The sequence below is a fragment of the Schistosoma mansoni genome, chromosome 5 (assembly GCF_000237925.1).
Source record: "Schistosoma mansoni strain Puerto Rico chromosome 5, complete genome".
Taxonomy (NCBI): Eukaryota; Metazoa; Platyhelminthes; class Trematoda; order Strigeidida; family Schistosomatidae; genus Schistosoma; species Schistosoma mansoni.
The window spans coordinates 7,197,974-7,224,168 of NC_031499.1; the positions used below are offsets into that span (position 1 = coordinate 7,197,974).

General features: G+C 35.5%; 1 protein-coding gene and 1 non-coding gene across 2 annotated transcripts in view; one reads left to right on the forward strand and one right to left on the reverse strand.

Annotated features, from left to right (window-relative positions):
* Nucleotides 1-12,720: 12,720 nt before the first annotated feature.
* Nucleotides 12,721-26,195, forward strand: part of Smp_143930 (putative sh3 and multiple ankyrin repeat domains protein 1,2 (shank1,2)) — a gene marked incomplete at both ends in the record, with an annotated part of 57,146 nt that continues 43,671 nt past the window's right edge. The window contains one exon of the mRNA XM_018797767.1: nucleotides 12,721-12,846. Coding sequence (XP_018652776.1) covers nucleotides 12,721-12,846 — 126 coding nt within the window. The remainder of the gene's footprint in view (nucleotides 12,847-26,195) is intronic.
* Smp_tRNA_00294_Pseudo_TTG.1.1 lies at nucleotides 25,684-25,755 on the reverse strand. The gene has a single exon. It is a non-coding gene (tRNA).

Sequence of the window (26,195 nt, forward strand, 5' to 3'; positions counted from 1 at the left end):
ATGTTCGTACCACGTAGATGAAGGTTCGTATAGTACACAAACCAACAAGATTAATACAAGATCGATTATAAAAACTAGTTATTTATGGAACGAGATAGTTTGTAAACATCAACTAGCAGTCGAACCGGGTACGGTAACCAGATTACAACGAACAGGTGGACATGCTCGGTTTTGAGGTACACTTACGATAAAACCTGTCGATACTCCACGGTTTCCAGAGACTAAGTAGGTGAGAAAGTGTTTGGAACTATAAACTAATGAGTGTTGAAATTCATATCCGATAAACCAATGTCCGAATTATACAACACATACAACTAATGATTTTAACACAACGATAACTATAGACAGTCTTGACCCCACAATATACCTTCTACAACAGAATTTAAAATGGGGAGAGAATTAACAGAAAGTTGTTTTAAGTGACTACCAATAGTTTGCGTTAGTAAAACCAATTTACATATCAGTTGAACGAAAACTCCAACATACCACAAGCGTACGCTCGTATTGTCATTTTAAATTTCGACGCTGAATAACTTCGATAAATGCAAAGAGTAAGAATAACCCGATAAGTAGGCAGATATAAGACCCGTGTTCAGTTGCTGATCCTTTGATAACACAAGTTATTAGGGATATTCTAGTACGGGAAATAACATACTGCACAAACCTTATCAACAAGAAGTGTGCAGTGTAGATCAAAATGAGAAAACGAGACAAATAAGACATTTTGTTTTTAAATCGCGACCTCTACAGTTCCAAAATTTACATTTTTGTTGTATGTATAACACAGGTGGCAGCGTAACCACATATTATGCAGGACAATGAATGGTACGACTAAAACGTTAATTTACTCTAAATACAGATACTATGCTGAGATTATATATTCTGTCGAAATAGTCGAAGACCCTAAAAACCCGGTGATTTGCAACATGTGCAAGATGTCCTTGAAGTTCAATATCCAAAATCTTTGTTACAAGGTTGCATAAACTGACTGACTTCTTTGTGCTAACTTCTAATGGTTCAAGTGATTCAAATGGTTTTAGGTGGAACAGAAGTAGCTTGCACCTATGAGCTTCAGTATCTAGTAGCGGTTGATCACCAATGCCTTAGGTAGGAACCCAAGTAAATTTAACAGACAAAGAAGAAATATAAGTAAATTATAATAAATGTGTGGTAGTTACCGAACTCTCAAAATCAGTAGCTTTATAAGTCTTCAACATGCTACAGTTTAATATAAAACTGAAACTGGTGTCAGAAGGTTAATTATTTGTTATACCATGTGAGTTATGAATTTCCTCCATGTCCCACGTCCTGATGCGAACCTGTCTCAAAGGCTGAAGCATATAGAAACCCATACAGCTCTAACCAGGGCCTTTATCGGTTTCGAATATTGTATTTCATATAAAGCAGGGTTTTGATGTCTCAAATCACTTAAGATTTATCGTTGCTCCATCAAATGGCAAAATATTGGTATTAAACGAGATTACCTCCATTATCGATTTACTAATTGTTCCATGAGTCCTCATTTTAAATTGTGGTTTCAAATCCGTGAATCATAAAACATGGCCAGGATAATCACCCTGATAGTTTGTTTTACGGTAGTAAAGATAAAAGAGGTAACCGCTCTGCGGTAAAAGTTAACTCAGATGCACGTTTGTATACCTCCATAGATTAATCCCAGAATAGGTGTTGTTGAATCCAGTTTTTTGCCCCTTCATAGTGCATAGGCGCTTTGTTAGGCGTGTCTAGATGGCTCTTCACATCGAAATTAAAATACGTTGTGAAAACCAAGGTATGCATTTCAAAAGTTGTCTCGCTCAACGAAACATGTCAACAAAAATCTTTATATCTTCCCATTGCTGGAGATTTAGTGTCACCACTAGGTAAAATTGACCATAAAGATTTGGTTCCGACTTTCCACATGGTCGTCAACAAAGAAGCATAAGCTGAAGCCTTCACAAACGTTTGGATAGCAAACAGTCACGATATTGGAAACAGCAAAGAGATATCTTTTCAGCGAATTTATTATCAAGCTGTACAGTCCTACACGTATGAAAGCTTTTTGTTGAAGTACTAATTTTGTGAGGAGATGTAAAACTGAATGACTAAAATGGCGTAATAGGAAGTTTATAATACTAGATTACGTAGTACGACTGATAACAATAGGTTTATTGAATGTAATAAAATTAGTAAAATGATTGCAATTTTTTTGTTATCATAATTAAAAGTCATGTGAAAATAAGTAAGGTGATACGATGAGCATTTATGAATAAAATATTGAGAATATAAAACATAAGGGGAATGCAATAATAATGATAATATTAACAATAATAATCACAATAATAATAGTTAAGGTCAAGGTAACGAAAATGATAGGACGTACCTCTTTTGTATGCATAGTTCTGACTTGAGCCCATGGATGGTAAGAGCTTCAGCTAAAATTAGGAGATGGATTCGAAGAAATCTAGGTTGATTTGAATGAATCATACATGCAACTTTAAAATAAAATTATTGATCCACAGAATGTCTACAGACAATTAAGTGTCCAAGTATAGAACTCCTGACTGCTTTCCTCTCATCCTTGTAGAACCATGTCGATAATTAAAAATTTTTAGTTTCCTATACGCCGTTTGTTCACTGTAAATTGGAGCGAACTGTTGGAAAGGTTAAAACAACTGCAACTTAGTCGATTTCTGGGATCGGTAGTCTGTCGTATGAAGAGGTACTGGCGTAACTAAATCGATTTCCTTTCTCACATAGAAGGACTGAAGGTGACTTAATCATAGATTCACCTGTTATATGACCTCATTCAACTTACCTTTAGGAACGGAGGACGCTAAGTGTTCACAAGCTTAGAATAAGTTACTTGTCATCTATCCATCGACATTCCCATCAAGTCATCAATGAGTGAAGCCCGTAACCTCAAGACATGGATAAATGTCCTCTTACAGATATGATATAAAAGAGGTTTGAATTAGACCACCACTTCAAATATCGAGATCTGAAACTAATGGCATCATATTCAGCTGGGATCTTGAAAGCAATCAAGTGCTGACCAATCAGGATTGTCGACTATGGCTATAAACAGAAGGGTATATCATAGAATCACGCGGAATGTTTACTGGAGATTCACTAACCCTCAAGTGCAATCGATTTCAGGTACTGAAACTACGGAACGCCTGCTCTCATTCAGCCCGTCCAGGGTCTTGGGAAAAAACCGTGCGATGGTGTTTAATAGTCGATTACTTTTCCTTCATTCCCTGGCTCTACATATTCTTCAACCTACTTCTTTTCCTTCAGCCACAAGAATTGCACGTAAATGATTTTCTTATATGCAAATCAGTGATTTCCATTAAATCCATCCTACTCGCTTCCATTGTCCCAATTTTCTTTTCATCCTGAATCTTGCCCATAGTACCAACGGACCTACACATCCATGTAACTACTTTTCCAGTTATATCAGTTGGCATGATTGGACCAGTGATCTTGTAACAGCTCGGGTTGGTTGGTTAAGAGTTGACCCCAAACAACCAAGCATATGCTAAAACAGTATTGTTCAAGTATTCATTCACTTCCTTACTTTTTGTAAGCGTTATATTCCCTATTATCTTGTATTGAATGTTGAGAGCCTTTGTTTGTCTGAACAGATAATCCCACGCTCCACTGTGACTGCGCGAAGATCGAAATAAAGACCTATTTACTACTTCTCTGGTTTCTTCTATCAATAGCATGAGGGTTACCTCAAGGCACGAAAATCTAAGTGGTAGTGCCCACTTTTCATTTTGGTTGATCCTGTTCGAGTTGCCATCCACTGTTTTGAGAGTGACTCCAGAAGTCGAGAAAAAGCTTAGAAGAACTAATAATTTTTTAAAAATAAAATGATTTATAGAATATTTCAATAGGTTTTTTGCACTAATGATACAAATCTCGCAGAAGTATTGTGACTTGGGTTAGTCGTAGTTGATTCCATATCGTTCATTTGGGGTTATTTTTTATTGTCAGGTGGTATAGAAGTTGTACATAAGTATTCTGTGTCTCATATGTTTACAGTATCGAACACAATGATGTTCGACCGGCAAAAATGCTGCTACCAGGACGTTTCAGTGGTGTTTAATATTTGACCTATGAGCGCGATTCAATAACTTGACAATCGTTTGGTTCTACCAAACATTTTGTTTAGTAATAGAGCATATTGATTTATAAAAATTTTCGCTAGTTGTTAACACATTCATTTCGCCTAATGATTAGTTCAATAAACTATCAGGAATTTTGGAAAATCTTCTAGCTTGTTGGAAAATTTCAAATTGCTCTCAACGCTATCTTGAAACTATCACTCCTTTGATTAGGAATCCGGCAGTTATCAGGATTTTGGCTATATTGTTCGCCTGGAGTACACAAGGTATATTTACTGAGGTGATATGGAACGAAGGAAAGTTACTCCATCACTAATTTGTTGGCATCTCAAGAAAATCTCTGCCTCCTAGTATGTTTTGATGAAGGATCTTCATGAAATTTAGTAGGACTCTGGATTGAACTTAACATATTGGATTACTAAACTCTGAGCACAGTGTCTTAGCAAAGTTTGAAGAGTGCCACTGGCCATTAAAGGATTATTTATCACACATTTCTACGTCAGACTTGCTCTCTGTGAAAAGTGGATGGTTACAAAGCTCAACCTATAGGCTTTTTTTTCTTTTTATCAATGATTGCCCTGTCTAATGCTTAAGACTCTCTAGCTCATACATGCGGATGGTCTTAGGACTAGGACAAACACAGTTGGCCCAGCTGATATTGTGATTCGTTAAAAAGACTTACATGAAGTACAAAACTGGACTACAGAAAACCCCTTTCCCCCCTTATAAGCCGTAAGTACAGCATGCCAATGATGAACGGCAATGGAAGTCCATCCACCCCATAATTCGTCGGAGATCTCAGTGCCACACTCTTTTCCACTGAAATTGACCTCTCTCTCTTTCCACTGACAGTCTACATCCAACAAGTCATGCTGACGCTTAGTGTTGCATTTTAAAACAGTAACGTTACTTTGGATCAGTTCAAGGCTGTTTTCCGAGCCTACCTAAGACCTCGTCTGACGAAAGGCTCTAGATCGTATTTCTTTCTTCAGGAATAACACTACACTTTAGAAGCGTATATAAAGAAATAGAATGAAAAAAGCAATCGGACCCAAACGTTTCACCCAGCTATCCTCAGAGCTCTTAACTTGAAGCCGACGCAGTATGGGAGAATTAGAGAGGATATATTCATGATGTTATAATGTTCACAGTTCTTTCCACCCAAATAAGTTTCAGTAACAAGTGACACTCAAAAGAAAGTCCGCCGAAGACACAAAACGAAGGGCAGAGTACGAGAATCTATGAGATGCTTTCGCCGTTGGGATTAGTGAGATATAGAACCCCCTATAGGAAACTATGGTGATCCTACCCAGTGCAGAAACTTTCGAAGGCTCGAAGACCACCTTAGCTGTGTAGGGAATAAAAGTAATTAATGAATTACTTGAATGTCGCTTCTACTGTCATCTGGCTGTTTTATCCTCCATTCTGTAACAGAAGCATAACAAGAACCAATAATACGTAAGTTAACTAAAAAATATTTTTTCCAGTTGTCATCAACTAGAACTCTGCCTCCATGCTTTTAAATATCTTACCCCATTGCTTGCAAATAAAACATTTCATTAACTATATCAGTTGAAATCTCAAAGATCGCCAGAAGAATTACAACCCTTTCTTGCATTAACCGAGAAATAGGGTTGAGAGACGACAACTTCACCTGACCACAAACGGTGGGTATTGTTTGAAATCATCATTTTTTATAGCTGGAGGTCATCGATTTTTTAAAGCCGAAATTGTGTATTCGTCTGTGTCAAGGTAATTTAATGCTACTATTTTCTTATTTGACCAAAATACATAATATAACAAAGGACGTCACATACCATGACGACTGTAAAATAAATTTTACTCTAATTTACCTGTATTCATCTTTATTAGGAGTTAAGATGACCCAATATTATATATTGCGTTTAAAGAATGGTATTTGATTTTAAAACCAACTTTCAAGCCAATGAATCAAGCTGAAATTATGCGTTTGAGGTTTACTGGTCTTGTGTTGTTATATTTATTTTTTTCACTGTGAATTAAATTCTTTGAAATTGAGGTCTCATCTTATTTTTTCTAATACTCATGAAACAAATTTTCGTGATTGTATGTATTCGGAAACATGTAGTTTCTATGGGGACACTAAGCCAGTTTGAGAAATAAAATAAATAATTTAAAAAAGAAAACAATCAGACGAAAAATTCCTTTGCATATTTATTAATATGACTGGATATGCATGCAGTTTGAAGATACGACTAGTATTCTAGTTTGACAACCAGTAACAACTTCTATATTTGAAGCTTTTCCCAACCAATCGAAATCAGAAGTCAGATGCGAAGAGCTCGGAAAGATATATTTGATACGTTATCAATATATCGAGAAGCGTTTGCTCTAATCTGGCTAGTGAGCGTAGGAGCTGTGTCCCGCGCTGGTTCATAACCTGATCTGGTACGGATGCATGACGGAAAGCCTTCAGTTAAACAAGTCCACTTAAAACAACGTGGTCATCATCCAATGTCGGACACTTAGAAAGCTATTGATTTTGGGGAATTATTTACCACTACAAGTTAATTTTGTACATTGTTTTGTTGTCAATATTCTTCGGCCTTAGTCTAACGGTTTAGATGGAGATTGAAGTGCTAATCACTTAACTAACGTAAACTCTCGTACTATATAGTACATAATTATATAATTATGTTTTCGACTACGATAGAATTTCGGTCGTGAAAATCGGGCATGTTTTGATTTGTGGTATTTAAGACATTATCTATGAGATTCTTACAAATAAAAGATCCGTGAATTATGGATTTTTTTCCCAGTAGTTAAAATTTTTATATCCAGAACATGTGTTCATTTTATCGAACTGTACAAATTTCTGGCTATAAAAATATTGCTCATATTGAGCTACCTTTCACGTGTATAATGGCGTTAGTTTAATAACTGAGTCACAAAAAATTAGTCAAAATCCATATAGTCAATTGCAAAAATTACTTCTGTCCTGTTTTTTGTATTTGATACAAATGACAAACCATTAAAATTATACGGGTAGCTACAAGCACAAATGTAATCAAAAGAGAGCAATACAGTAAATATAAAAAGAAGCAGAAACATTCTAAAATTTTGATATTTAGGCTACTTAAAGTATAACCGTAAGAGCCACACAAAACCAATCAACTGATTAGAGTTAATGTATGGATTAATGTATGTCAAACAACAATAAAAGTAATCGATTTGTACAAGAAATCAGAGAGTAAGTTACTGCGGCTACCTGATCAAGAAACTATGATCACTTTTTGAAGTAGCTATTAACGGAAGGTTTGCTTTCAAGAGGTTGTTCAGAGAGACTGTGAAGTGAAGAGATAGCATAAAAAGTCACTGTACAAAGTATTAAGCTCACTGTCGGAAAACAATATCCTCATCAAGATTTCCCTCATTAATTATTAGTTAATGAGTATAAATGTAGTGTTTATTTTTGTCTTAAAACGTAGCAACCCTCATGCAACTCCGTGTTCTGTGTGGTAGAGTTTATTTTGAAAATAGTGCAACGGATGATCCAGCATCAGAATAAGCTCCTTTCGAATGATTCTCATTTTAAAATCTTATAAAAAGATTAGTCATTCGCCGAGGCCCAGTTATATGTTGTCTGTGAGTCCTAAATCTACGCCCAAATATGAGTGGCATAGAAGTGACTTCTTCCAAAATCATGTTTCATTAACACTAACTAAAAATGTAAATTGCACCACGGTTTGCTTGTCCTTTAATAAAATATGTTAGCTACGCTACTTGTGGTTCCAATCATCAAGGGTCATGCAAGCTTTTTGGACCCACAAACACATTTCATCGGACTAAAACGAAACTTAAAAATCAAAATAAATGAATCGGTCAACTAGATCAGACTAGAAGCTAGTGACTTCAAGCACTGATGCCACGTTTTGGTTTGGCAGCCCCTAACTTTCTTCCATTGGTCTCCAACACCAGTCAGCATTGCGCGTCGTGGTAATCGGTGTTTAGGCATAAGCAACACGTGGCCCAACCATCTCAGTTGATGAAGATTCAAAACCTCATAAACTGGTCTACCATCATTCCCTAATACCCTGTGTCTAACCTCACTATTATTTACTCAGGGATCCCAGCGGATACGAACAATATTTCTAAGGCATCTGTGGTCAAATACTAGTAACTTACGAGTATCTACTGCTCTTAATGACCATGTTTCACAGCCGTAAAGTAGAACAGAGCGAACTGCTGCACAGTATACTCGTCCCTTAATTGATATACGGATATCTCGTCTTCGCCGTAGGTGACGTAAGTTGGCAAAAGCCAAACGAGCTTTTTGAATCCGTGCTGAGATTTCGTCAGACACCAACCCATTAGGGCTGATCAGACTTCCAAGATAAGTGAAGTTGTCGACGCGATCGACTACTTTACTTCCTATCCTTAGTTCAGGTGTTGACACAGGCCAGTTCTGGAGCAACAACTTGCATCTAGAGAGGGAGGAAGGTATTCCAAATATCCTGGCATTGTTGCTCAGTGCTAACAGAAGACTCTGAATTTTGTCAGCGTCTTCACCAAACAGGACTATGTCATCTGCGTATTCTAAGTTGATAAGTGGACCTCTCGGTAGATCAATTCCTGAAAATTCAGTCGAGGAGAGAGTCCAGCAACAAACCTATAAGGAAGTTAAACAAAAATGGAGATAGTGGACAGACTTGACGGACACCTCTTGAGGTTGTAAAATCAGACGAAACTTTTCTACAAGCTCTCACTCGACTGGTAGTGTTCGAGTAAAGAGCCTTCACAAGGTTTATGTAGTTCTAAGGTACACCCTTCAATGACAGACAATGCCATAGAGCCTCTCGGTCTACAGAGTCAAATGCTGCTTTTAAGTCAAGCAAAACTATCATTGTCGGACGCCGATAAGCATACCTGTGTTCTAAAACCTGATGAATAGTGAATATGTGGTCGGTGCAGCCACGATCAGGTCTGAAACCAGCCTGATTTTCTCGTGTTTGCAGTTCACGTGTCAGTAGGCGCCCGATAATTATTGAGGCTAGTATTTTAGATGCTATGTTAGTCAGACTAATCCCTCTATGGTTATCACAGGATGATTTTGAGCCCTTCTTATATATCGGAACGATCAGTGATTGCGACCAGTCAGATAGGATTACGTCCAGTTCCCATATTTTAGCTGTAATATTAGTCAACCTTAGCGCTAAAACTAAGCCATCATCCTTAAAGGCCTTTAAAGTTAACCCATCTGGACCATCTGCTCTTCCTCATTTGAGATTGGCTATAGCTTGTAGGACAGCTGACAGATGCACTTCATGTGAGTACTGATATCAGACAAATGTTGCTCATTCCCTATTCTCTTTCTTCTGCTGATCGACTAGATTGTGAAGACCTTCACATCTCAGGAGAAGCACAGAATACAGTGGACAGCTTGCATGCGGCTAGACGATTTGAACTTCCCAGATCATCTGATTCTTCTATTCTATACACACCAACAAATGCAGGTCAAGACAACCAGTTTAGCAAAAGCCTCTGAAGTAGTAGGCCACAAAATACACAAACAATAAAGCAAGATTTTGAAATACAACATGGAGAATACCAACCCAATCACACTCGATGGAGAAACTCTGGAAGAGATGGAATCTTTTACCTATTTGGACACCATCATCGATTAACAAGGAGAATCCAAGGTAGACGTAAAGACAAGCATCTGCAAAGCAAGGACGGCATTCCAACAATTGACCAACATATCGAACTCAAAACAACAGTCTGTCAACCAACATCAAATTCAGAATCTTCAATACGAACTTTAGGACAATCCTACTGTACGGAGTTGAAACTTGGAAAACTACCATATCCATCATCAAAGAAGTACAAGTATTTCTAAACATTTGTCCAACCAAAATACCCAATGTCTGTTGACCAGATACCATCAACAACAGACCACTGTGGGAGAAAAGAACCAGATTCCATCTGATTAGGAAATTAGGAAAATAAGTTGGAAGTGGATAGGATATACATTGAGGAAATCACCAAACTGCATCACGAGGCAAGCACTAACTTGTAATCCTGAATAGAAATGAGAAAATGAAAGGCCAAAGAATACACTGTGTCGAGAATTAGAGTCAGAAATCAAAAGGGTAAATAGTAACTGGAAACGAGTGGGAAGGATTGTCCAAGACAGAGTTGGATGGAGATTGCTGGTGGGCAGCAACAGGCGTAAGTAAGGTCTTATGTGGTGCTAGAGTTGTGAGGGCGATTAACAATTCCCAGTTGCCCATACTGTGAAATGGTACCTCTAGAGGTACCTCAAAAGGAAATTTGGTTAAAGCTAGTCCTGGTGACCTGAGAGTGTGATCGCAATGCTCAAGAGATAACTGCCCGAGGCCGGCCACTCAAGACCATGTCGTGCATAATTTTTATGTTAGCTTCGTACTTTTTGGGACATTACAGCCGGAAACGGAAATCCGTTGGACAAGGTGATGTGTACATTTTAAGTGTAGACTTTTTCTAACCTCATTCTTCCTTTGTGGGAAAGCAACATCTCCATTATACTGGTTGTCTAAGGGAAACGTCTTACTACTGTAAAACCTCTGTACAGTCAGCAGTACAACTTCGCTCTCGGACCTTGGGTTTGCTGCTTTTAGTCTTACCTATCTTCAACCGACCTGCCTAACATGGTAGGATTTTGAGGAACGGTTGTTGTAGCCAGTTTAGTCTGGTTGGTTCGTCACGATAGGCAAGCTTGACCACTACGCGAAGGTAGCAGAAACCATCAGGCCTAGTGCCTGTATCCTGCCAGAACTCTAGAAATCCCTCTCGAAGCTAGTCAGTTGTCAGCACACAATTATTGTATAGAAACGAACACGCAAAAATTGTTTAGTTTGTTATTTGTTTTCGTTGTGAAACGTCATGGGTTGATTAAAGTTGAAAACGAAGACAACTAAAACCCAACTCATTGGTCTGAACTTTATTTGCTTGCCATGTAACCTAAACATCTGGGGTCAAGTCCCATTGCCGAGATTATAAATATTCATTGGTTTAGTCTTATTGTATATTGTAAATCGTTCAGACGACCTATCAATAGGAGGTTTATTTGTCGATTGGTAATTCATTAATCATCTTAATCATTAATTGAAGTAAACTCATATGAAGTTAAAACAGTATTCGATGAATCCACTCTATCATGATTGAGATTCTATTTTGTTGAAACGTTATTCAGTGATTATCAATACTACTTATATGATGAATTCTTTATTAATAATTGGTTTAGTAATGCGATACACAGAAATTCATACAAAAGAAATTCATTTTTCCAACTTTATTTAAATCAATATCTCAGGCATATTAATGAAGTGATGTGGAAAAAACGTATTTGATCATTCTTGATTCTTCCAGTCAACTGAAACTGAACAAAGAGAATGAAGTATTACCATGATGAAATAATTAAGTACGGTTCTTTTAGAACTTAGTGCATCAATAGTTCTTTAGCTAATTCTTGAATATTCAGACTATTCTTTGTAGTAAACCATAAGATGTGTATTCCTGACTATTTAGGACTCGTCAACTGGGTATATTTACACCTTAGTACTGATGATCACACTGAAACTAGAACCCGATATCTATTGTTTCAACCATTGTCGAACTAGTTCACTGAGTTATTAAGTCCTCATATTCACTACCATGTTTAATGGTTATGAAGTCATCCGTAAGGCATCTAATAACATTTTGGCATTTATTTATTCTATGTATTTAAATACACAAACACTGGCACAAGGTGGTATCAAATCCATATGTGCCACACAAATCATTCGATTTGTATGAGGGCTGGAATTCTACCAGGATTCCCAAACCGCCATGTTAGCATTTGAAGTGATAGGCATTAATTTCAAGCGCTAATTCGATTATCAACACAGACTTGTAGATAAAGTCAACTGATTAGATTGCACTTAAAAATATTTTGTGTTCTAAATTTCACTGTTAACTATACATCAAAAGTATTTAGTACTTTTAATTGCGAGGCGAATTCAGTCCAGTATGGACATATGTCAATAGAGACTGATGATGTCTTTCAGAAGGACGATGAAAGCTCCACGACCAAACCGTCCAGCTCAGAGAACAAACCTACATCAAAATCACCCACCCGAGCTACAAATCTTCTCCACTAAAAAATCACGCCACTTGTTTTCAATAAAACGAGAATGAAACTTATTTCAAATAAATAATCTTGAAATAATGCTTCTTCTAAAACCCTTTTGAAATTGTAAAAACAAAATATAAAAACTGTAATCAAAGATGGATAATAACTATCAATAGAATCAAGGACACGAGGTTCGTCCTATTTGAGACTCATCAGCTGGATGTATTTACATCCCAGAGTTGATATTCACTCGATGATTTCAACTTTGAAAAATATTGAAATCTCCACAAAACCCCATCTGATTATAATTTTAGATCTACTGAAATAGTATAACACTAAAGTAATTGTTCTAATTAGATGAATTCAAGAAAAATGTAATTAAATATACAAAAAAAAATTTTTTTTATTGTCTAGAAGAACTTTTCATTAGACGAAGAAAAAAATAAATAATAATCAACATTCATGCCAATTCAACATTTTTCATTGGAAAAAACAACCAATTATACACCAACACCATCAATTCAATTAACCAATGGAAATGAATGTAAAGTATTGATTGCTATTACTGTTCCAACACGTAATTGGAAAGTGAGTTACTGATACTATTGTCAATACTGTTTATTATTATTATTATTATTGATTACTATTAGTATCATCATCTAGATAACCTTTTTGTACGTTCTTATGTAGTGAACAAGAACTAGAGTAGGGACAATCGAATGTATTTAAGCACAAATTACAGATTATCTCACTAAAATCAGATAATCATACAACAAACAGTTAATTTGCAAAATAATAATCAATTGTCTCAATTTTGACTGTTCGTTCTATAAATATCAGTCCATTTTCTCTGATTTCATTTGAGTGTAACACTTTCCAGAAGTGCTCATTCATGTTACCTTAGGGATTTGAACCCTCTGGTCTGTTGAATGAATCTTTAGCCTCTAAACCATTGAGTAATTATTGTACTGCTTAATTATATCAATCAAACTAAACATAAGATTTTTACATATGCAGGATAATGTAGCAACTAAAAAAGTAAAAAGCTTAAAATATTATTCACATTTCTGATTGATATGTTCTTTTTCAAAATTCTTATTTCAATTCAATGAAATGAATATAGTATCATTATCAGAAGAGGTTTTGTGGTTTGGTGCAAGACTGGTAGGCTCAAGATTCGAATCTCGCAAGGCGAGATCGTGGATGCGCACTGCCATTGAGGAGTCCCATAACAGAACAAAACGGCCGTCCAGTACTTCCAGGTTTTCCATGATGGTCTAGCTTGAATTAACTCATGATCTCAACTATATAGAATATAGTATCAATTTAAATACTTACTTATATGTTTGTTTAAATGTATTGAAAATGCTTTTCGTCCAATTTGTTATACCTAGACAATCATGATTAGTTGTTGGAAATACTAGATGACCTGAATCTTCTTCTCAACTATAGGTTTCAATATTTCTTCTTCTTATTGTCTTTCTCAACATCATTCCTACTGAATTATTTCAACTCTTTCTAACTACTCATTACGTTGAGTTATTATGAAAACTTGAGTAAAAAATTTTTTTTATAGTAATTGGTTGATTGATTGACTGACTGACTGACTGTATCGCGTATAACCAACCCAATCTAACTGAAGAAGTAGTGCTGCCTGATATAGGTGTAACTTAGAAGAGATCTACATATACACCATTTCAACATGCTATCTATATCGCAGTTTTAATGTTTTCGTTGAGATTTAAATTGTTCTACTCACTTATAATCTGTGTTTCATCTTTCTATGATTCATGAATTAACAATTCTAAAGTGTTTTTTTTTTTTTGATGAGACTATAATATATGGACAAACTTGAGCGACTCTAATGTGACTTTTAGCATATCCACCTAGTAACTAGAAGCAAATGAAGGTTATGAAATAGTTTGAGAAATGAGAATTATGATTTACAGTTGATAATTAGAGTTAAGATTTAGATTTAGGGTTTTCATCACAAAATGGCATAAGCTAAAATGCCAAAACACTATTTAACCAAATAGATGAATGAATTCCACACCGAAATCCAAGACCTGTTATCTTGAATCTGATTGATTTGTACACAAATTATACACCCACCATCTATGTGTTTATCACAACTAGATATCAATTCATCATAAGAGTTGATCATATTTCAGAATATGAAGAAAGCAAACGAATCAAATCTAAATCATTCCTGGCAATAAGTGAATATTTGTATATTTGACAATGATCGACCTTGACATGATATTCACTTATTGATAAACGTGTATTAAAAAAATTGTATACATATTAATGTGTATAAGCATCATTAATTGAGTCAACTGTTTCTAGTCTGTTGGAAATAAATTGATTTATATAATAAATAATCATATGCTCACTAGTGACTGACTCCATAAGGTATTCCCTGGAGTTCTAGTGAGAAGTAGTGACTAGTGTAGTTCAACCAGGTCTGTTGTGAGATATCAACTCACTGAAGATATTGATGAAATGGTTGCTCAACTTCGTGGATTATTTGAAGTTGGACACTAACACTGTTGGATACCGGCCGGCTCACTGGTCTAGAGGTTAAGTGTTGACGCGCGAGACTGGTATGTCCTGGGTTCAAATCTCGCGGAGCGGGATCGTGGATGCGCACTGCTGAGAAGTCCCACAATAGGACGAAACGGCCATCCAGTGCTTCCAGGTTTTCCATGGTGATCCAGCTTCAATTGACTCATGAGTTCAACTATAAAACTGTTATATCTAGAGCTTTGATTCTTGCTATGTCACGTACTACTAGACTACTTGAACGATCGAACCCGCAACGTCGCATGAGAGAAAACAGAAGACTAATAAGTAGGAATGTATTTCCCAACACATTGTCAAATATAGTACAAAAATCTCATGTATTTATAGTTACTGATTGAAAGTAAATCATCATTTCGGACAGCCAATAGGTACATAGGGGGTCCTTCTTATTTATCCAAAATGGAAGCTGCCCTTCGACATTCTAGACGATTCCTCTAGCGGTGATCGGATGGAATGTCTTCGGCTCTTTCTGAGCTTCTTGAGGCTTCCTTGAGTTTGCCAACGAGCTATCCTTACAAGAAACAATAACAACATTTCTGACATATTTTTAAGGCACAATTTTTTTTCACACGTAATTCATCTAAAAAATTGTATTTCCTATTTTTAATATTTAATTATTATAAACGATTGATGTTGATTGTGTTTACAGTTTCTTTAGTATGACGTATTATACTAAGAAAAAAAATTAAAACAAAGAAGGGGGTTTTGTGGAGATGTTAGTGATTTTATATAGTTGAGTTCATGAATCAATTGTAGCTAAACCACCATGGAAAACCTAGAAGCACTGGACAGTCGTTTCGTTCTATTGTTGGACTCCTCTTTGTCAGTTGACATTCACGATCCCGCCTCGCGAGATTGGAGCCCAGGACCTATTAGCCTCGTGCGTGAGCGCTTAAACACTAGACCACTGAGCAGGTCGGTATCCAACTATGTTAATGTCTAACTTCAACTAATCCATGAAATCGATAGACACATCCACCAATGTCTTCAGTAAGTTAATATCTCACAACAGACCCGGTCGAACTCCACTAGTCACTACTTCTCACTAGAACTCCAGGAAATACCTCATGGAGTCAGTCACTAGTGAGCATATGATTATTTATTATATAAATCAATTGATTTCTAAGCGACTAGAAACAGTTGACTCAATTAATGATGCTTATACACATTAATAGGTATACATTTTCATTATCAGAAGGGGGTTTTGTGGGGATTTTAGTAATTTTATATAGTTGAAATCATAAGTCAACTGAAGCTAGATCGCCATGGTTAAGTGCTCGCGCGCGAGACTGATAGGTCCTGGGTTCGAATCTCGCGAGGCGGGTCGTGGATGCACACTGATGAAGAGTCCCTCAATACTCTATGTTAAAAATAATTTCACTAAGACGAATGATATATATATATATATATAATGATTTCATTCATTCTTCTTATTTTAAGAACAATTAACAAAGTTATCAGTAGTATATGCGGGTATCTGTTATACTTTTTACATTTTAAATACTAGAAACAACTATTCCTTCTGTGTATTTTTTCTTTTATTTATGTTATATCGTGTGTGTGCGTACATGTGCTCTGTTTGATATATGAAGTGATGATCCACGCCAATGACAGAGGAGTGAATTATCGATTAGAGCAATGATACACGAAACCTGTACAAACAGTCTAGAGCACTACTCGGTCCTGCTTCCCGCCTAACACAGTCAGTTAAGTCCAGAACACCAATAACAGTCTCTGCAATATATGAATCATCATTCTCAAACATACTAAGTTTACATACCAATCAAACAGACAACATCGTACCATAAAATAGAAAATAACATTTGTACAAGATTTAGCCAAATGTGGCTGTGAATAGGGGGAACAGTAATTAATAGACTGGGTATAACTCAAGAATGGTAAATCGTACAGTAATAGTTCATAGGTCAAAATAAAACTCATAATAAGGAGGACATGAATATGAATAGTTTACATACTTAACAATTATACAATAGGCAATATAGTGTTATTCTAATCAAAGACGATTTCAATGGATCATACAAGTAAAGTGATGTTGAGTAAAAGTAAAAATGACATTTATGATTACAATAATGATGATCTATTTGTGGTTACCAGGATAACAACATGTGGTGAACTTGCTTGTTATAGTTCATTTTTTAGGTTAAACATTATTTAATTGTCAGCAACAATAAAGTATCCAATGATTATTGAAATGAAGTTGTGTTAGTCAATTGTACAGCTATTTAATGTTTTAATTGGTGTGTACTAAGTTAAAGTTTCGATATGAACATAAAGTCTAGTACAAGATTATTTGATTGTATCAATAATAGGGAATTTTCAACTTGGGTATATAGTTTTGTTTAGTACTTGTGGGTTGCATACATCAATCGAATTACACTTGACGGAGAAGTTTTGGAGAGTGTGAAAACCTAAACATATCTGGACAGTATCATCGATGAACATGGTGGATCTGATGCAGATAGATGTGAAGACGCGGATCAGCAAAGCAAGAGTAGCATATTTACAATCGAAGAACATCTAGAACTCTAAACAATTGTCAACCAATACCAAAATCAGAATTTTCAATATAAATGTCAAGACAGTTCTACTCTATGGGGCAGAAACTTGGAGAACTATAACAACTTTCATCCAGAAGATACAGGTGTTTATTAACAGTTGTTTACGCAAGATACTTCGGATCCGTTGGCCAGACACTATCAGCAACATTCTACTGTGAGAGAGAACAAACCAGATTCCTTCCAGCGGAGGAAGAAATCAGGAAGAAGCACTGGACGTGGATAGGACACACATTTAGGAAATCACCCAACTGCATCACAAGAAAAGCCCTCACATGGAATCCTCACGGTTAAAGGAGAAGTGTAATACCAAAAAACACATTACGTCGAGAAATGGAAACAGACATGAGAAGAATGAACAAAAATTGTATAGAACTAGAAAGGAAGGCTTAGGACAGAGTGGGCTGGAGAACTTTAAATCATAAATATAAGTACATCTAGTTTGTCACAATTGATTGATCAATAGGTGGTGATTAATGTCATATTTGTCAAGTCCTTCTTAGTGCAGACTGAATTCTACCGATCAAGTTGCAATGTGGCCACTAGTCTAGGTGATTCGACACTGCGCTTACTATATTGACCACCTACAACCACCATCTTACATTTAGTTTGTAGCTAGTTATGGAACATATGCTTCGTCTTACATGGAACTCGTTGATTCAATATACCCTTATCGTAGTGTTGTTCTTGACACTAAAAGTCGAACTAAGAATGTTTAGATTCAAAAAGACAACCTATTTTTTCATGAGTTACTAAACCTTTACTTACTTACGCCTGTTACTCCCAATGGAGCATAGGCCGCCAACCATCATTCTCCAACCCACTCTCTTCTGGGCCTTCTTTTCTAGTTCTATCCAGTTTTTGTTCATTATTTTCATGTCTGTCTCCATTTCTCGGCGTAATTTGTTCTTGAGTCATCCTTTTTTAGTTTGGCTTTCAGGATTCCATGTGAGGGCTTTTCTCGTGACGCAATTTGGTGATTTCCTCAAAGTGTGCCCTATCCACTTCCAGCTCTTCTTCCTGATTTTTTCTTCCGCTGGGATCAGGTTCGTTCTCTCCCACAGTAGAATAATGCTGATAGTGTCTCGGTCCAGCGGATCCGAAGTATCATGCGGGTTACTGAACCTAGATAGTCATTATTTAATTCAATAGATATAAAGTCATTAGTAATATTTAATAAATTCCCATTGTTGATATTCTGACATGAAATCGATTAGTTTTTTAATGTTAATTGCTTAATGGTGAAATGTGACAGCTACATAGTAGGAATATGTTATTATCTTCTTGATCAATTTACATACAATTTTTTTTTAAAAATCATTAAGAGCAACAATCAAAAAGGATTCTGTCAGTGATTATTCAAGTATACTTCACAACTCAATTAATTAATTAATTATCATAGACATCATCATATTTACAACGTCAATGATAAATTTCAATCAAATCGACATTTGTACAACAAGTGTATTAATATTGACAGTGATAATGATGGTGATGATGATGAATGATGATTATAAATGATGATGATGATGATAAATGATGATGATGATGATTTGGATGATGATGCTGAATGATGATTAGGATGTTCTTAATGATGACGTCGATGATGATGATGATTTGGATGATGATGATGATGATGATGAAGATGATGCTGAATGATGATTAGGATGTTCTTAATGATGACGTCGATGATGATGATTTGGATGATGATGATGATGATGAATGATGATTAGAATGTTCTTAATGATGACGTCGATGATGATGATTTAGATGATTTGGATGATGATGATGATGATGATGATGAATGATGATTAGGATGATCTTGATGATGATGAAGACGATGATAATAGTAATGATAATAATAATCATAATCATAATAATGATTTACATCTGACAATTAATGTAAATTCATCTGTAAATTAGTTCACTTACATTTTTTTCTATCATGTGATAATTGGAAAAAAACGTGAATAAACTGACAAAATTTTATTAAATAATTTTTTTGAATGATACATTTTTTTGATAAGATTTAATTGACCAAAAAAAAAAATTAATTACAGTATATATTACTGATATCAGAGATATTACTGATCATCATTTTGTGGTGTGGTCTACTTATATCCATATAAGTAGTATATGATGATGGTCAGACATAGAATGTATTATGATAGAAGATCGATAAGGAAAGAACTGAAATGAAGCATAATCAGCACGAAAATGTATGAACAATGAAATCAGAAAAGACGAACTGATATTCACAGAAGGAATAGTGTAGATTGAGACAATTGATTGTTATTTTGCAAATTAACTATTTACTACTGTAGGGTTATCAGAATTTAATGAGATAATCTATAAGTTGTGCCTAAATATATTCGATTGTCCCCAACTAGTGTTTTGTTCTTTACAATTTTTCGTCCCTGAAATATTTTAAGGCATCATTTTATTGATTATATTTATCATTTTAACAAATGAGTTAATATTTTTGAGATTACTTACTTACCCTTGTTACTTCTTATACAAGAAGGAGTATAAGCCGACTATTAGCACACTTTATCCTATATAAAGCAAAATAAATTAATGTTCAGTGGGGAAAAAAGTAGTTAGATGAATTAATATTTCCAGAAATTATCAATTTATTTTTTTCAAGGTAATTAGATATGTTATATCCCATGGAGATTGATGAGTGGTAACTTTTGAGAACTATTTATAAACCAATATAATATGTATATTTCTTATTGCATAATTGTTAAGTATGTAAACTATTCATATTCATGTCCTCCTTATTATGAGTTTTATTTTGACCTATGAACTATTACTGTACGATTTACCATTCTTGAGTTATACCCAGTCTATTAATTACTGTTCCCCCTATTCACAGCCACATTTGGCTAAATCTTGTACAAATGTTATTTTCTATTTTGTGGTACATTGTGGTCAGTTTGTTTGGTAGATAAACCCAGTATGTTTAAGAATAATAATTCATATATTGCAGAGACTGTTATTGGTGTTCTGGACTTAACTGACTGTGTTAGGCGGGAAGCAGGACCGAGTAGTGCTCTAGACTGCTTGTACAGGTTTCGTGTATCATTGCTCTAATCGATAATTCACTCCTCTGTCATTGGCGTGGATCATCACTTCATATATCAAACAGAGCACATGTACGCACACACACGATATAACATAAATAAAAGAAAAAATACACAGAAGGAATAGTTGTTTCATAAACCAACCAATGTTAGACTAATATTAAAAACCTGGAAGTACTGAACGGTTATTTTATTCTACTATCGGACTCCTCAACAGAGAACACCCATAATCTCACAGGGGGAACTGAAACCCAACACCTTCGGTCTCGTGTGAGATGATTTAACATCTCTCACAGTAATCAAGTAAAGTGAATATGATATTGTGAAATACTTGTGATTACTTACTTATTTACTTACGCCTGTTACTCTCAATGGAGCATAGGCCGCCGACAAGCATTCTCCAACCCACTCTGTCCTGAGCCTTCTTTTCTAGTTCTATCCAGTTTTTGTTCATTCTTCTCATATCTGTCTCTTGTGATGCTTAGATGATATTATAAGTATGATTATAGTGAAAATAAAAATTAAAGATATATGATGGCTTGTTAATTAATTTTGTTTCTAGATTATTATTATTATTATTATTATAATTAAACATCAACATTAATTTGATTATTTGAACACATAAATATTGATAAAAGGGGGCACCAGATATATATGCGCCACAAAAGAAATTGTCAGTTCATTTTAATTGTGTGAGGGCTATGATAATGCCTGGGTGCTCAAACTGAATCAGATGGTTTTCTTAGGGGGACCCCGCCCGGAGCCTTTGCCCTGAAGGCCCGATAGTTAGGAGATGCAGTCCTATGGTAGCCGGTGACCAACGATTGATTCATACGCCATTTGTTCCCTCAGGATACACCATTGGTTTGGAATCAGGGTTTTCCAACTCCCCTAGGTGGGATTTCCGTGTCCACCAACCGGGTTAGAGCGTCAGAAATTCGCTTTTCGTCCTCTCAATTTCGTAAAAAACACCCCCTGTTGCGAGTAGGACTTCCCTGGCAGAGGTTATATACGCTTGGCTATGTGAGAGCATTTGGAGAGGGAGAGTGGACTCTCCACATTCTCGACCGTATCAGGGCTTTTGAAGGCCCATCAACATTGAACCAAAGCGTCATACATTAGTAGTATTTTAGTCTGATAGGGTCAATCTATCACTTGTGCATACACTAAAGTGGTAAACAGACACTTGTTTCCATTGAACACTTTTAGCATATATAAGTGTCTACTCATAAATGAAAAAAAGAGTCTCATATTGTTCTTTTGAAATATCAAGTATATTCCATATAGAATTACACTAAAGATTGTTTTGTTTATAAGGATAGCACTTTTTTCTTTTTCTTTTGTTTTTTTGGTATTATTTACAAAAATAATAATAAGCGATTAGTAGCGATGGTTACCATGATGTAGCTTCTATTTCTCGTTTACTGTTTTTTTTTTATAATTTTTTTTAATTTTTTTAATTTTTTATAATTTTGTGTACATATTAAATGGATCAATAAATCAAAGGGTACACAAATCCAGGTTTATTTTTTACCGGTTTTTATGTTTATCTCACTCTTGAATTCACTAAAATGATTATGTAATCAATCGATTTTTTTCTGATAATGATGATGATCAATTCATTGAAATGTGTATATTCTATAAATAGAAATAAAATAAAATAAAAAGGGATTATTTATGAATGATTATTGTAGATTAGAAAATTAATTTGTGATTAGAAGTGTAATCTAGGACTTGTGTTTCATCCAATTTAAGGGCTCATCAGTTGAAATAAACATGATTTTTCTGTCTTAACCCATCATAACTACACGCTTCTGTTAGTTCATACTTACAATTAGCTTGAGAGATTTTTAAAAAAATTTTATATAGTTGAGATTATGAGTCAATTGAAGCTAGACCACCATGGAAAACTGGAAGCACTGGACAGCCGTTTCGTCCTATTATGGGACTCCTCAGCAGTGCGCATTCACAACTTCGCATTGAGAGATTTGAACTCAGTACCTACCAGTCCCGTGCCAGAGCACTTAACTGATAGACCACTGAGCCGGCATCCGATTGTGTTTATGTCTAACTCCAACCAATCCACGAAGTTGAGCAACCGTTCACCAATTGTCTTCAGTGAGTTCCTATCTTACAATAGATGTGGTTTGTACTTCACTGGTCACTGCTTCTCACTAGAACTCCTGGATTTACCTCTCGAAGTCAGTCGCTAGTGAGTATATGATCGGTTGAGTGCTCTGGCGTGAGACTGGTAGGTCTTGGGTTCGAACCTCGCGAGGCAGGATCGCGAATGCGCACTGCTGAGGAGTCACACAATGGGACGAAACGGCCGTCCAGTGCTTCCAGGTTTTCCATGATGGTCTAGTTTCAAATGACTCACGCTTTCAACTATGAAAATACTAAATCTCCACAAAAAAACCCTTCTGATAATTATGAATTGACTTTAGTTAGACAGATATTCATATAATATAATGTAATGGTTTAAAAATGTAAACAAGTGGATATCATTACAGATTAGTCTGAAGACACAGAGCTTACTGGGAGCCTTGAAGGTATTCTGTTCAAATTTTCACGAGGTTCTGAAATCATCATGTTGAGAATTTCCATTGTAAAACAGAATAGATGTTCAGTGCCTTCTGGTTTCTAATAACTGTCTATTTGAATTCAGTTCAGGTAGTAAGCTATTACGCTTAATATTATAATCATCAACTGATGAACACAGAAAATCACTATGTTATGATCTATATGGAATGTTATAAAATCCTATGAAAGTATTAGCTAGTAGAGTGTTCTCAGTCATTCTCTCACAGGTTGTTCAAACTACACCTAATTTAATTTTTTTTGTCAGATTTCTCAAATATAACCATCGTTGTAAGTTGTAAACAACTGGAAAGTGACAACTGATCTTATGACTCTACTATCATTCGAGAACTGATTTCTAAATGTTCCTCAATCAAATCCAATTCATGATGTACATTAACTTCAGAATAATAACTAACTTGAATTTTTAAAATTCATAGTTGCACTTAAAATAATCTGTCTTATTTCGATTCTATTTTGACGACGATGATGATGAATCCTAATAAGAATATCCCGATTTAGGTATTGTTATTGTATACCTCCACATACCTTCCCATTTTGGTAACTAACTATCTGTGAACCATTTTCAAATAACTCTAGGTGTTCCAAGTGTTATCTATTTTCATAGTTGAGATCATGAATCAATTGAAGCTAGACCAACATGGAAAACCTGGAAGCACTGGACGGCCGTCTCGTCCAATTGTGGGACTCCTCAGCAGTGCGCATCCACAATCCGGCCTCTCGAGATTCGAACTCAGGACCTATCAGTTTTGCGCGCGAGCACTTAACCACTAGACCACTGAGATGGCCAGTATCCAATGGTGTTAATGTCTAACTTCAACTGATCCACGAAATTGAGTGACACATCTTCCAGTGTCTTCAGTGAGTTACTATCTCACAACAGACTCCGTTGAACTCCACTGATCACTGCTTCTCACTAGAACTCCAGGAAATACCTCATGGAGCCAGTCACTAGTGAGCATATGATCATTATCAGAAGGGGGTTTTGTGGAGATAGCGCATGCGCACTTCTGAGGAGTCCCACAATAGGACGAAACGGCCGTCCAGCGCTTCCAGGTTTTTCATGGTGGTCTAGCTTCAATTGACTCGTGATTTCAACTATATCAAAATAATACTTAAAATTTCAACATTTAGTCTGTTACATTTCATTATTGGTTACTGAATTCACTTAATTAACAATGAGAATAAACGATTCTTGTCTGTAAGAGTAATAACACAGTGTAGTGAACAGAACACGGGTGGGGTCAATCGAATGTATTTAAGCACAAAATTACAGACTATCTCACTAAATTCTGATAACCCTACAGTAGTAAACAATTAATTTGCAAAATAACAATCAATTGTCTCAATCTACACTATTCCTTCTGTGAATATCAGTTCGTCTTTTCTGATTTCATTGTTCATACATTTTCGTGCTGATTGCGCTTCATTTCAGTTCTTTCCTTATCGATCTTCTATCATAATACATTCTATGTCTGACCATCATCATATACTACTTATATGGATATAAGTAGACCACACTACAACAGCACTATGGAATTCTTTAAAGATATCAAACAGACAATCACATAACTAGACTATTGATTTAGAAAAAAATGAATGATCATCCTTTAAGGTGATTGATATACACAATGTACCCTATCAACAATGTATATCATTTCAATGACTATTCAATATTCTAGAACAAAGACTAAATAAGATTTAGGTCATCTGATTTGGTAGATTACAATGTATAGTTAAATATCGAATAGACAAAGCAGTTTGTCATTTCTAAAGAATTTTAACATACATTTTTACATTCACTTATGAGATCAGTTGAAAGTAGACAGGGTATACTTATTCATCTATCCAATCATTCAAGTATACGTTCTCACACACACATACACACACACAATCTAACTATCACTCACTAACATATACTGCATAATACTTCTACCTTCTTCTACTATCTTATATCCCTCTCTTACCTTGATATTCAGTTGTTGTCTTGTTACACATTCATACATATATTTACCTACAACCAAATGTATATGGTTGTAATCAAGGTTTTCATCATTTTGTGCTTGTCGATTCATTTTTTTTGTGTATAGCACAAAATTTAGAAAATATGTGATTTTCTTAATCAATCTTTTGATGGACATAAATATTGAAAAAAGTATATAAGACAAATTGATTAGAAATAAACAATAAAACAGTAATATGTATATATATGTCTTTGTACATCTAAGCATAGGTATATATACATACAAAGTGTACTATGTAAGTAAGTACTGTGGGGGTAGTCGTTATTGATAATGTACATCATGAAACTATTGATTAAGACAAGAGAACAATATTGATTTTATTTCATTGTAAAGTACACAAATCCAATGTAGAAAAAAAACAACAACGGAGAACTTAGATGATATTTGATTGATTGATTGGTTGATTAAATGATTGACATTAAGTAATCTTTTTTATATTTGAGTAAAATAAAACATTTATTGATGGATAGTGGTTAGCAATGGAATCCAATTTGACGTGCGTTTCGTCCTATTTTGGGACGGGTCAGCTGGATGTTCCTGCATTTCAGAGTTGATGCTCACTCTGGGACTTGAACCCAGTATCTTTCGCTTCAAACGCCATCGCGTTATCCACTCAGCTAGTGAATCCTGATAGCGATTTGCTTGTGCAATGGGGTGAAATTTAAATTCACTTAGTATTGTTTGTTTGAACCTTCCCATTGATGTTTAGGACTGCAACTGGTCAGTCTTTAATTGGCATAGTTGATTTTTCATTCTGGGACATCAACTCTGTTTAGTCCTTATCAGCATAGATGGATAGTGGCTAGCAGTGGAATCCAGGACTCAGTAGCTAAGTGGATAACGCGATGGAGTTTGAAGCGATAGGTACTGCGTTCGAGTTCCAGGGTGAACATCAACTCTGAGATGCAGGTACATCCAGATGACGAGTCCCAAATAGGACGAAACGCGCGTCCTGGATTCCACTGCTAGCCACTATCCATTTCTGCTTATATTGCTTGTGAATTAAGGCTATATCAAAAGGCATTAGAGAATTGTTCATTGTGACGGAATTTTGTTCTCTGAGCTGG